This window comes from Microtus pennsylvanicus, chromosome 4, assembly GCF_037038515.1.
Source record: "Microtus pennsylvanicus isolate mMicPen1 chromosome 4, mMicPen1.hap1, whole genome shotgun sequence".
In the NCBI taxonomy this organism is placed as follows: Eukaryota; Metazoa; Chordata; class Mammalia; order Rodentia; family Cricetidae; genus Microtus; species Microtus pennsylvanicus.
The window spans coordinates 85,320,034-85,333,930 of record NC_134582.1 but is presented as its reverse complement, the minus strand read 5'-3'; the positions used below and the strand labels follow the sequence as shown (position 1 = coordinate 85,333,930).

The 13,897-nt window shown below is 42.0% G+C and overlaps 1 protein-coding gene and 1 non-coding gene across 2 annotated transcripts; one reads left to right on the top strand and one right to left on the bottom strand.

The window, feature by feature from the left end:
• Positions 1-6,891: 6,891 nt before the first annotated feature.
• Positions 6,892-7,010, top strand: LOC142849122 (small nucleolar RNA SNORA51). Its single transcript, XR_012910524.1, has one exon. It is a non-coding gene; the product is annotated as a small nucleolar RNA SNORA51 (small nucleolar RNA).
• A 3,274-nt stretch (positions 7,011-10,284) lies between these two features.
• Positions 10,285-11,522, bottom strand: LOC142848764 (uncharacterized). Its single transcript, XM_075970949.1, has one exon. It carries the CDS (start codon positions 10,727-10,729, stop codon positions 10,445-10,447), a length of 285 nt encoding a protein of 94 aa, XP_075827064.1. The 5' UTR covers positions 10,730-11,522; the 3' UTR covers positions 10,285-10,444.
• Between the last annotated feature and the right edge of the window lie 2,375 nt (positions 11,523-13,897).

Below are 13,897 nucleotides of genomic sequence, written 5' to 3'. Positions count from 1 at the left end.
TTGTTTGATAATTGCCTCCTCTCTTGGGATGTAATCCAGTCTCCTAAAAGCTGCCTCATTCTCTTAAGATCATTAACTCATTCAGGAGGATCAGGCCTCTAACTACAGCCCCCTCTCTTCTTCTAGGCCCCACCAAGTCACCATCACCTCAGCATTGATACACAGGAGATCAAAATCCTAACACATGTGCCTTTGGGAGATATCCTCAAACCATATAAAAACCATGGCATAGCCCTTGCAACTTTCAGGCTCAAGGCTTATGGTTAGCCACAAAGAAGATATAGCAGGCACTATCAGACACTACTACAAAAATAATGGAAGAAGATCAAAGGCAAATGAAATGGGATTTTAAAGGTATTTGTAATGGATTAATTAAAATGGCTGCGGGTTCCCAAGTGGCTTCAGTGGACCATGTGGTGACAGGCAGTGTGCAGGGGGTCCAAGAGAGCAGCCAGACCCAGGAAGGGATGGCACACGAGACTATTCCGCAGGTCTCCAAAGGCAGCTGGTCCCTGGCAGGGAGCCACACTGTGGGCAAAAGACAGAGACATGGGTAGGCACACCATGCAGAGTGAGGTTGGATATTTATTTAGTGGGTTATGAAAGGGAAGGGGAGAATAGCAGAGAGAGAGAGAGAGAGAGAGAGAGAGAGAGAGAGAGAGAGAGAGAGAGAGAGAAGAGAGAAACAGAAGGAGGGAAGGGGAGAAGTAGGGAGAATGGAGTGAGACAGAAACTTTCTCTTTGGGGGAGAGATGGAAATAGAAAGAGACTCAGACTGCAAGCAGGAAGGAAGATCTGCCTGCCTCAGCAGACAAGGGAGGGAGTGGGTGTGGCTTGTCTCTTAAAGAGACAGAACAGATCATTACAGTATTAAGTCTAGGTACTGTCTGGATAATATGCAAGTATGTGGTACAACCACAGTTTGGCTGCTCCATATTTAAATTCATAATAAATAAGGGGACCTCCAACATGGATGTAATTTCTAATAATCATGATGGAACCAACATATAATTTTCATTGGCAGAGAGCTCTGATGTTGTTGCCTGCAGCCAAGAAACCACCTGGCATTTCCACCTTTCCCTCCTTCCTCACAGAAAAGTACCTGGCTCATCAGAGCCCTGATAAGAACTTGAGACTCTCAGGCCTCTGTATCAGTTCATCATGTAGGACCAGTAGATCTCTGAGCAATGCTATGTGGAGAGGTATCCTCAGCCACAAACCTCATCCTTGCTCCACTACAGATTACAGTAAACTTCAAAATTTAAGTCAAAAGATATGTTACTTTGGAGAAAAGTTTTTGCTTTTGTTTCCATGGCAAATAAGAGGCTGTGGATTCATTCTGGGTTAAGAAAAATCAGGTTTGATCAAGAAAGATCCCTGAAAAATCTCTGATAGGAGGAGATGGTCCAGATGATCCAACGTTTCAGAGAACCTCTGTTGGAGTTTCCTCTGAGTTCCCATCCAAAATGGACTGAAGACTGCTGGCTGAGATGATCAAACCTCACAGAATACTCCAGTCAGGACTTGACCATAATTCTAAATTTTCTTTAGGTCCCCATAAGATTATCATCACCCCCAATCAGCAAGAAGAAGCCTGAAAAATACACCCACATTCCCAAAAAATAGATTATGGATACTTATCTTTGTTTACAGTGTTGGTTACAAGTTGTTATGGATATGGTCTGGGAAAAAAAAGCTAAACAAAGGAGATTAGATTCAGAGTTCTTGTTTTGGAAAAAAAAGCAGGGGTAGAGCTGTGGGATAATGGTCTTGTACCCTGTAAAAATTTGTCAGTTATATTGATGTAATAAAATGCTGACTGGCAAGTAGCCAGGCAGGAAGTATAAGCAGAGCAACTGGGCAGGAAGTATAGGCAGGGCAACCAGAACAGGAGAATTCTGGGAAGAGGAAAGGCTGAGTCTGCAGTTGTCACCCAGACACAGATGATTCAAAATGAGAATGCCTCTCTGATAAAGGTACCAAGCCACATGGCTAACACAGACAAGAATTATGGGCTAATATAAGATGTGAGAATTAGTTAATAAGAAAGCTTGAGCTACTAGGTCAACCAGTTTATAATAATGTAGACCTCTGTGCGTTTCTTTGGGACTGAATGGCTGCAGGACCAGGCAGGACAGAAACCTCTGTCAACAAACCATCTTACCCTGTCTTGGCAAGGCTTAGCAGTCTTTTTTTCTTGTATCCTGCTTGTCCAGTCCAGACATCATACACTTTGTCAGTGGTCGAGACATGAACAGTTCCTTGCCCAAAGGCCAATTGTGCCAAGAAGAAAACAAACTCCAAGTGGAGAGTGTCTTTGGTGCTCAATACCCTCTCGGGAATAGATGGGTACCACCAGGAGCCTAAGTTATTTAAATGCCATGTTCTATAGCTCTTGAAGTGGTTGAAGGTTATCTATCTATGCAGAATACAATCTCTATGTATCTAAAGAATCTAATTAATCTGATTAAAAGTATAATAAACATGAATGACTATTGACCTATAATACTTAATACCTATATAACTTAAAGATTAAGATTTCATATCAGAATATTAAACAATCTTTAAACAATTGTGTAGTAAAGAAGAACAATGACTTCAAAATGTAAGCAATGTATAAATATCTTGATCAGAGGTAGAAATATATAATGCAATATGATAAATATATCCTAAAATTGTATCAATGTACAAAATGTCTTAAACAGAGGTAGAAACATGCATTCATACAATCTGACAAAATAACTTTACGTAGGTGTACAAATATTATAAACAGAAATAGGAGCATATTCAATATCATAAATATAATTTGAACTTGTATCAACATACAAAAATCTATACCAATGTAAATTGTGCAAAAATAATAGCTCACAAGTATTCATTCTATTACTCACTATTATTAGTAGTAGTGTGAGTAAACTCACACTAATCTACCTATTATCCCATTCAATTTTCCCTCTTTTTCTTTCTTTTTTTTTGAGATCTCTGGGCCCATATAATTTCTACCCCAACTCCAACCTTATATGAGTAATAAACAACCCCTAAGTGGTGTCCCTAACTGTGAGGACAAACCTTGTTGGGAGAGGGAACATCATCTTCTAGAATTGCTTCCAGCTGTCATGGAAGTGATGTTCTTTCTATAGGATTCTGTAAAAGTGAAATGAGGGTTAAGTTTCAAGATTGCTGTTTTGTGTAATTGAAAATGGTCTCTGAGTAGTCAATAGGGTTTTTCTGAAGTTCTTATTTGGAGTTCTGACCAGAACGTTGTAAGAAGGTGCACCATTTCCACAACTGGTCCCCCAAAACCAGTCTCAGAGTAGTGCTATCAGCATCATGACATCATATCAACCAGATGGAGTCATTGTTGTGGGACCCCACCTTCTTCCTGGAAGTTTCAAAGATTACTGCAGGAAAATCTACTGTTCATTGTTGAAAACTTAACCATCATTCATATAGACATATATTCAATGAAAGATAAGATATAGACAAAGTGGACATGGAGAAAAGAAAGATATTTTCTTAAAATCTATCTTCTTTCTGTCCCATACCCAATGGCTCCTGAAATGAGGCAGAAACTGTGAATTTTTCTTTTAACAACATGCTTGGATTTAGAGAAGGATAGTCACTGTTCCACTCCAAAGCCTTTTAAGTAGAGATGTATACATGTCCAGATAATCAAATTTTACCATGCAGATGATACAGCATCATAAGTCAGATTTCTCTGTTTGGTGATCCTTTCTGGATAGCTATCTTGTCATCTTTAGGCATCTAGATGTCCTAGGTCTCTTGATTCTTTGAAGATGAGTGTTTTCATGCAAAGAACAGAACCGTGCCCCAACCCTTATGAGGTTTTCTTACTACCTGTATTATTGTCACCTCTGTGGATAAGCTGTCATTTCTGGTGGCACACGCTTTACAACTGCATTTATAGTATAAGAGACCACGCCCAAGTGGGCTGATATCTTAAAGGCTATTGGCTGAAGGAGATCCCATAGAAATTAATATTTTAATTATATGTAGGTGTGTGTGTCTACATATGTATATATATATATATGTATATATACACACACACACACACACACACACACACACAAGTGTAGGTGCTTATATAGGTCAGAGGCATCATAGCACCTAGAGCTAGAGTTACAGAAGGTTGTGAGCTGCCTGATATGGCTGGAACTTGAGTTCTCTGGAAGAGCAACAGGTGCTCTTAACACTGAACCATCCCCCCAGTCCGGCCCTAAGTTTTACCAATACCTAAGAATGTGTTTTGAAGGGTCTCAAAATCAAATAAGAACCTTTTGTCATGTTCTCCTGGCTTTCTCCTACTAAGTAGGCCAAATAGTTACGAACGGGCTTTGAAAGACTGCTTTGTTGGGGATGGTGGCTTACATCTGTAAAACCAGAAGATGGAGGCAGGGGGAACATCAAAATGAGGGGCCAGCCTGGGCTATATATTGAGTTGCAAGCCAGCCTGATTACAAGGTGAGAGCCTATCTCAACTTCTACCCCAACAAAAAAAACAATGATCACTACCATTGAAAAGAGATCCTGGCTTGTGGCCTATACAATTATAAGTCTTCAAAATATTTTAGCACTGGCTTTAAACCTGGGCATCATAAAATAAACACAATGCATATTATAACATAGCATGGGAGTGGGTTATTACATAAGTAAGTCTGCGATGGTCCCTGAATATTGTTCCTGATAGTGTGTACTCTTAAAAAGCTGAGGCTCTTAGTTTAAAATCAGTTGGTACAAACCAAAATGTCCACATAACCTATTAAATCAACTACAGCTCAAATAAACATATTTTCAGTTTATTTGGTGTATGCTAATCTGCTAGCAAAAGATAAACATTGGGCTATAACAAGCCAAACTGCTGCTGCTCTTCTGAAACTCTCTGATCTAGGGACTCGTGTACCTGGCTGAACTGTGGCTCCCTATACGAATGTCCCAATTCTCAGGATCTCAGGATATGTGTTAGCAAAAACAGTCACTAAGAAGGTAATTATATTGAAATAAGGCTTAAGTGTGGGCTCTAATTCAGTACGGCCTGGGTCCCTTTAAGAGGAAATTGGGGCACACACACACACACACACACACACACACACACACGAGTGATGGCATAAGGACACTGGGAGGAGAGAAGCCGCTGGAGAAACCCACTATACTCACACCTTGACCTTGAACCTCCATCCCCCCGTTACGGTGAAGGGATACGGTTATTAAGCTCCTTGGCCTGTGACCTTGTTATAGCACCTGAACTACTGTGTGTTCCAGTCCTGCTGTTGAAAAGCATTACATAAGAACACGACCCTCCCTGTTGCCCCTTTCCTCCAGTTCCTGGCCTATTTCTTTCTTTCTTTCTTTCTTTTTTCTTTTTGATTTTTCGAGACAGGGTTTCTCCGTAGCTTTTGGTGCCTGTCCTGGAACTAGCTCTTGTAGACCAGGCTGGTCTCAAACTCACAGAGATCCGCTTGCCTCTGCCTCCCGAGTGCTAGGATTAAAGGCGTGCGCCACCACCGCCCGGCTTCCTGGCCTATTTCTTATCTGGGGTGTGGACCCCCACTTTGAGGGACTCCTTTTCCTTGGCAATCCATCAAAGTGCCACATCCATGCTGTATTCTATTTTTTTCTTGACCTACATCAAAACCCTCACCCTCATGTTACACTTATGTGTACATTTACATACATCTCTATCGTACTCGACCATGTTTTGGATGACTGACACATTGTCATTGCTGGAGATTGAGATCCAAAGCAGTAGGCATCCTATCTGAAAACCCAAAGGAATGCTGCCAGTATGATGAGACTCTTCACAAAGTCACACATTGCTAAGAACAGACAAGCAGGGCATCTAACTTTGCGGCAAGCATGTCATTACACACGAGAGCCTACAGCATTATGGGCCACACTAAGAGATTTACATGTGATATCACAGGAAGACATTATAACAATCTTCTGAATTAAGAAACAAGGAGCTGGGCCATGCAAGCATGTGGAATTTCATCCCCAGCAGACAGTGTTGGCTGTGTGAGGGAGCACACACCTGTAATCCAGAGTTGGGGAGGTGGAGGTGGGCTGTCACTGGGGCTTGCCAGACAGGCTAACTGAAAGGGTGAACTCCAGGTTCAGTGAGAGGCCCATCTCACAGCTGACTAGAATTCCAGCACGTATGTGTGCATCCCCATTGTCCATCGTCATTTTAAGGACATTTAGGTTGTATTTCCTAGCGACTGTAAACACAGCTGAGCACACATCCGTGGAGTAGGATGTTGAGTGTTCAGGCACATGGGGAAGAGTGGCAGAGCTGGGCCATATGGTAGATTTATTTTTTTAGCCTTCTGTTAATTTTCAATACCAGTTTCCCTAGTGGCTGCACAGTCTGCAATGCCACCAGGAGTAAATGAGGGTTCCCCTTTCCCACATCCTCACCAACATCAGTTGTCAGCTGTTTTCTTGACATTTGCCCCATGCTGACTGGGGCAAAATGAAATCCCAAAGGAATTTTAATTTGCATTTTTCCTAATTGCTAAGGATACTGAACACTCTGGGTATTTTCAGGTAAGTGGATGGAACCCGAACATACAATTCTGAGGTGACCCTGACCCAAAAAGACAATCTCTGCAAGCTTTCAGTGTGGACCCTAGCCTCAGACCTTTAGAGTAAAACACCTGGAGACACAGCAAAGGGACCACGGCAGGGAGCTCTCCCAAGGGGAATAGCTGGATAAGGGTTCAATGAAGGGGAAAACAGAGGAGAGACTTTCCTGGGACAGGAGGGAGAGAAACTCCGAGGGAGAGCGAGGAAGGTAGGATAGATAATACTAAGAATGTCTGAAAAGCTGTAAGAATCATATTATTTTAGGTCCTACTTAAAATTACACACACAGGCCTTCTGCTCACCACAGGCTTTGTTCTTACACTGTATAAAAAGAAGAGACAGAATAAACCTACCCTATATACTCCTCAGGCTAGGCCTGGTCTCTATTGTGAATGGGGGAGACATGGGAAAGAAATTACATACACAGTGAGTATATGTGTATGAGAGTGTATATAAGTGTGTATATGTGAGTATGTGAGCGTGAGTCTGTGAGAGTGTGTGTATGTCTGAGTATGTGTGTGTGTGTGTGACTATGTATATAAGTATGTGTGAGTATGTAGGTGATTGTGGTGTGTGTGTGTTGCAGGAGGTCCTCCCACTCCTCCAGCCTATAGCCACTGAGATACCAGCCCATTGGGGCGTGGTCTCTCTCCCTTTAAAAAAGTGGCCACTTCCCTCTCCTCTCTCTCTTCACTTCCTGCTCCACTGGCGACTAGACTCCCTTCCTGGTTGTGTAGAGGGCTGTTGTCTGGGACGGCGATCTGTAAGTTTTTTCCCCTTTAAATAAATACCACCCTATTAATCATAATTCCAAATTGGTGTGGCATTGTTTGTGACTTACGCCTTCAGTTGGCGCCCAACGTTTGGTTTTAGAACCTCTCCTTTCCCCACTCGGCTGCCGGCCGCGAGTTCGGCTTGGCAGGAGCCCTCCCTTCCTCAGCCGCTGCCTGTGCCTTGCAGCAGTGGCCTTGGCCTCCCCACGTGGATTTAAACTCCACAGGCCCGCGTAGTCTCTGCTCGAGTGGTTTGCTCTTTTCTGAGTCGTTTTTAAATCTCCCTTGCAAGCACAGCTCTTAAGTGGCGTGAACCAGAGCACGCAGTTGCTGAAAGCTGCAACCCCTCAGGGTGACTCTGTCACGTGGAGGCATAAGCTGCTTCCAGGTTGCTCTTCTCTACCCCTGGATTCTGGGTTTCTGGTTCCGTCTCTGGAATTGATTTAATTATATTTACTTTGTTGAGAAACTTGCATTTTCCAGTTTTTAACATCTACTAAGGCACTGAAACAGGACCCCGTTTTCATCGCGACTCGGCAACAGCGCCACCTGCTGGATAATCCATAATATGGCAGTTTTCGTTTCTAACGCAAATTTTACTGCTTTGTTTTCACTAATACAATGGATTAGTAAATTTATATTTACTAATACAATGGATTACATCATACAAGGTTTATATGATTATGGGGATACCTTAATTTGCTTGTTACTAGGTTTCAGTTTTCTTTTCCATATTCTATCATTAAGGAAGAATATGGCACTCCTAAGAACGATTGAATCTTTACGAACTAATAATGAACAACTAATTGACAGGATTAAAATTATTGAAAATCAGAGGTTATCTGAACAAGTGGATACTATGACAGACAAAATTGACTCCATATCCAAGGGTATTAGAAAGTTACCTGAAAGGGTTCAGGCTGTTGAATTTGACCTTCAGACTTTATCACAAAGTTTTGATAAGGTAACAGACAGAATGTACCTCCAAGATGGGAATCTACATGATATACAAGAAAAGTTTAAGGAGGACATGTTATCTTTGAAGGAAAAAATTAAGGCTTTGGAATCACAGGTGCAGAATGGGGACCAAAAAATTGATACCTCAGTGAAATCACTGGAAATACAGGTTAGGAGATTCAGGATTTAAGAGAGACAATGATAAAAAGATTTGAAAAGATTGGAGAAATGATTGCAGCTGGTGAACAGAGTAAGGAGGCACAAGGACAGGATACAATGCCTCCACCAGCTATTAGAACTGGCTTACCCAGGGTTCTAGCGACATACCCTATACTTAATTCTGAAAAAGCATCAACTTCTAAAGGCTCAAAGGGAGTCAGAGAAGCTAGATGGATGCCAATAGCAATGAATGATCTGAAAGAAATTAAGCAAGCTGTTGTTAATTTTGGCTTGCACAATGCATATGTAAAGGAAATGATAAGGACTTGGGCTTCTAATGCTAGAGCTACCCCCCTATGATTTCCATCAGTTAGTGTCTGCAGTTTTAGATAATGGACCTTCCTTGATGTTTGGAATTTATTTCAGAGAAGAATCCAAACATATGGAACAGCAAGGAAGAGCAAAAGGTATTGAGGTTTCCTAAGATCAAATTCTTGGTGCAGGAGAATATGCTGATCCACAGGTCCAAGCTCTTTATGACGATGGCGTACTGTGTCTGTGTCACCAAGCAGCTTTAAATGCTTGGAATAGGATACAAGATCCAGCAAAAGGGTTGAATCGTATACCAGAATTAGGCAGGGACAGAGAGAACCCTTTATTGGCTTTTTGCAAAGATTAATTAAGGCTCTGGACATAGGGGTAACAGACCCAGAAGCTAGACGAATACTTCTTGAATCTCTAGCTTTTGAGAATGCAAACATAGAATGCAAAAAGATAATTGGGTCTTTAAAGTCTAGATCAGCACCTATGGATGAATGGATTCAGCATACAATGAATGTTGAGACGTTTAGCTATAATGATGAATCTTGGGTAGGAGAAGCGATTTCCTAACTGTCCATTGATTTGAAAGATTGTTTTTTCACTATACCATTACAAGAAAAGGATAGAGAAAAATTTGCCTTCACAGTGCCTACTTATAATAATTCTCAGCCTAATAGGAGATATCAATGCACTGTCTTCCCACAGGGTATGCTCAATAGTCCTACATTGTGCCAATATTTTGTAAGTAAGCCATTGGAAATAATTCGTAAACAATTCCCCAAGTCCATAATTTATCATTACATGGATGACATTTTGTTATCTGATTCAAATAAAGATACTTTAGAAAGGATGTTTGAAGTAAAGAAAGTCTTGCCTAGGTGGGGATTACAAATTGCCCCTGAAAAGATTCAAAGAGGAAATTCTACTAATTACAAAAACAAGCTGAATAACGACTTGTCAAGATAATGAGATTAGCAGCAGGGGTAGGAACGGACCCTGGCTCTGCTATAGTGGCAGGAATAACGGTGAAAACAGCAATGATTGCAGGAAGGGCTGTCACCACCAGGAAAGGAATGTCTGCAGCAGGACTTGCACATGCACTCTCACTCATCCGGACAGTCTTCGCCCTCTTCATCTTGAATAAAGCAGCTTCTGGGTGGACAGTAGCAACATACGTCACATCTAGATTTGAACCGATTGCTCTTACAGACCCACAGTCGCATCGTTTTCCCCACTACTGTATTATTTTCATCTTAATTTTGGCATCAACTGTTACTTATTTACATTACTGGACCTGTAGAAACATCATTAAAATGATGTCGAATGAGAAAAGAACAAGAGCCGGGCAAATATAACATGTATTTTATGATAAACATCAGAAAGAACTAAAAATAGCTCGGCTTTATTTTTTGTCTCAAGGAAAGCTTGTAAAAAAATAATCTGCATTGCGTGTTACCACTTTGAGCTGTGAAGAAATGGAATCGGCCGGAAAGTCAATGCTTACTCTCCTTGTGGAGAAATGGGTGGGTGGGTTCTTCTGAAGGCATCCAATCCGTGTCCTCAGTTAAAGTCTTAGTTTTGCTTCTTGTCGCATTTTACTGCTTTCTTCAGTTATATGGAGACAATGGAGACTAGGTGGTTTTGGATTTAGATGAGTCCTTCACCTGCGGTGGTGACTGCCACCAGAATTCCTTTTGAGGAAAATAGCCACTTGTCTTATGAAGCTTCACCAAAAACTTCTTCAGTGCTGTTTTCTCTTTGTCAATCTCCTTCAAGCGGAGGCCTAAAGCTTTCTGTAGTTTCTGAATGTGAATCTTGGTTCTCTTTTCCTCTCCCACGTTGTTCACAAGGGCCTTCCGCAGGTACGAGGTCTCCCCTCCCGATTTGATGCTCGCCTTCTTGGTTAAGCCACCCATTCCATCCAGCTCCTAACTGTGGCCACGGAGGCTCGAGGAGTCTCAAGGCAGGGCAGGGCAGCTGCCTGTAAATGTCTCTGGAAAATGATTCTTGTATGGTTTGGAATAAAGAATCAGAGCGGCATGGAAACAGAGGCTCATGGAATCCTGGAGCTAAGTGACATCAGAGACAGACCTAGCCCCAAACTCAGGTTCGGTGCTCAGAAGAAGGTTGTAAGCTAGGATATTAACCATTCTTGCTCTAGGAACATGAGCGTTTTCAGATGCCAGGCTGACTGACAAACACCTACACTACCTTGCTCATGCTTACGCCACAGGGTAAGTGCCACAGGCACTCAAAATCAGGACCAGATGTTTATATTCATGGGGGGGGGGAATTAAAAGGCGGATTCAATAATTGGGTTTAGTGTCAAAAGTGATCCATTCTCATATGTGTATTTATACATATACATTTATATATAAATCATATTATATATAATATCTATAACCACACTATATATTTATAATTGTAATATATTATTTATATTTACATATTACATATTAGGATATTTATATGTATAATATATTTTATATATTCCATAACAAAAATATTTTTATTATATATTTCTGTTATAGAAAGAGCTAAAATGGAGACAGTAGCAAGGGTATATACTGATACACTGGACTGGGATTGGAGAGATCAATACGAATCTGGGATTTTTCTGAAACAGTGTGAATTCATGGCTGTACCTGTCAGTCATCACAGAACCATAGTTGCTCTGACAGCAGCAGCAGGGATGGATGCACCGCTCTAAGATTGACCCACGCCGGGCGGTGGTGGCGCACGCCTTTAATCCCAGCACTCGGGAGGCAGAGGCAGGCAGATCTCTGTGAGTTCGAGGCCAGCCTGGTCTACAAGAGCTAGTTCCAGGACAGGAACCAAAAGCTATGGAGAAACCCTGTCTCGAAAATCAAAAAAAAAAAAAAAAAAGACTGTGACCCACGGCGGCGTCACCCACGGCAGCCCAACGGGCTCTTTGAATCTCTTAGAGACTTCAATTCTGGTGGAGCCAGATTCTTCACTACGGAGCAGAATCTCAGTAGGAACCAGTGTGACCAGCTGCAGTTTATTAAAAGTCATTGAAAACACAGACTTTACACGAGTGCCAAAGAGAGAACTTGGAAAGAAGAAGGTAAGACAAACTGGAGACCATGGATGTGGGCTTCACAAAGAAGCAGCACACTGAAGCGTCTCGACAGTAAACACATATACCGTTTGGTGGGCCTCAACAGACATCTGAAAGGATTGCTAAGAAGACTCCACACATTCTAAAAGGTGCTTAAAATAATGAGAGGCCATTTTAATACACTGGCTGCCTAGCAGTGGACAGTCGTGATGCTGGCTCTGTGAAGAAGCCTGATTTGAGTCAGGGTGCAGAGGTCAGTTTTGTATACAGCAGCAGAGGAATGGAGTTTCTGGAGAGGACAGGGAACAGGCACCAGAGGACTGGATAAACCAGATAAGCTGTGCAAAAGAAAAGATGGGCAAGTCACCAGGGAGGGGTGCTCTGGACAGGAGATAAAACTGGAAGCCATTAGGGCTGCAGGTGGGGATGAGGACCGGCAGGATATGTTCCTTTACTGTAAAGGAAGCTTTTTGGTTGAGATTCCCAGAGGATTACAGTCTGTAAATGGGAAAATAGAAAGGGCTTAACTACATGTCAATTGTTCTCAGATTCCTGATTCTCGGCTGACTAGGGTCTTCAACCAGGTCCTGAGTGACAGATTCCTTCCCCTCCTATGCCCCCATAATTTGCCACTCCGGGTGTGTGTGTGTGCATGTACGTGTGCGTGTCTGTATGCACGTGCACATGTACATGCTCATGAAGACACACGTGTGTGGAAGCCAGAGGAGAACTTCAGTTTTGAGGGAGGGTCGCTCCCTAGCTGGCCTGGAATTTGCCAAGTAGGCAGGCTAACAAGTCTCAGGGGTCTCCTATCTCTGCCTCCCAAGTGTCAGAATGATAGGCCTGTTCCACCATATCAGATTTTTCATATGGGTTTTGAGGAGCACATTCATCTCATGTCCTCATGCTTTCAAGGAAAGCCCTTTGCCAACTGATCCACATCTTCCCAGCCTCCCTGGTTTTCTATCCATCTTTAATCTCCCCTCTAAGATTTTGATCTAAAATTTATAAGGAACTTCAAAACTAAATACTAAAAAGAATCAAATCATCCAATCAATATATAAGCAAATTAACTGAACAGCATTTCAATTCATAAAGAAAGTGGTATCCAAAAATCCTGCAAGCCACAACAATGATCTGTCTGCAAACCGTGCTCATTGATCTAATAGTGGCATAGATGTTAGGAGAGCAACCAACCACTTTTCTATTAGACTAAAGCGTGATCCATGAGATGGACCTTGACACTTTAATGAGGCCAAGAACTTGAGACTAGATAGGTCACAGAGGTATGGTAAAACCTACTAATATTATTCTACTAAATGAACACATCAATAAAACGGCTCCTAACGACATATTACTATCCCCATAGATCAGAGCATCACTTAACCCTCTCCAGAGAAGCTTCTTTTTGCAGAGATGGCCATTAATGCAGAGACCTAAAACTAGACAATGTGCAGCGAGTGCGAGATCCTGGAGCAGTCAGCCCTGAATGGGATGTCTGTATCACTCCTTCTCCTCCACCTCAGGGGGTGGGAAGACTGTAAGAGCCAGGGATAATGGAGCACTTCAAGGAAACTTTCCCACATACCACAGGGCAGGGGCACATATGAATTCCCAGAGACTCTGACAGAATGTGAAGACCTACACAGGCTCAAGCCAGCACAGGGGCGAGAAAGTAGTGGCACAAAGTTCCACCTCTAACCAAAAAGCTTTTCTCAATTGACAGAATTTGAGAATTGCTGGAAAATTGGATTTGTTTGTTTTTCTTCCAATGGAGTTACACTGGGTATATTAACCACACTCCAGGACAGGCCCCATCATCAGGAGCAGTTGACCAACACAAAATGAACTCCACATTTTTTGTGGGTTTTGTTTTTGTTTTTTAAGAGAAAGAATATGAAGTTGGATGGGTAGGGAGGTGGGGGAGGATCTAGGAGGAGTGGAAGGAGAAGAAAGAATACAACCAAAATATATTGTATAAAACTTTCAAAGAATAAATTAA

Coding starts and splice junctions, on each gene's coding strand:
- LOC142848764 (XM_075970949.1), bottom strand. CDS start 10,729: ATGGGTGGCTTAACCAAGAAGGCGAGCATCAAATCGGGAGGGGAGACC.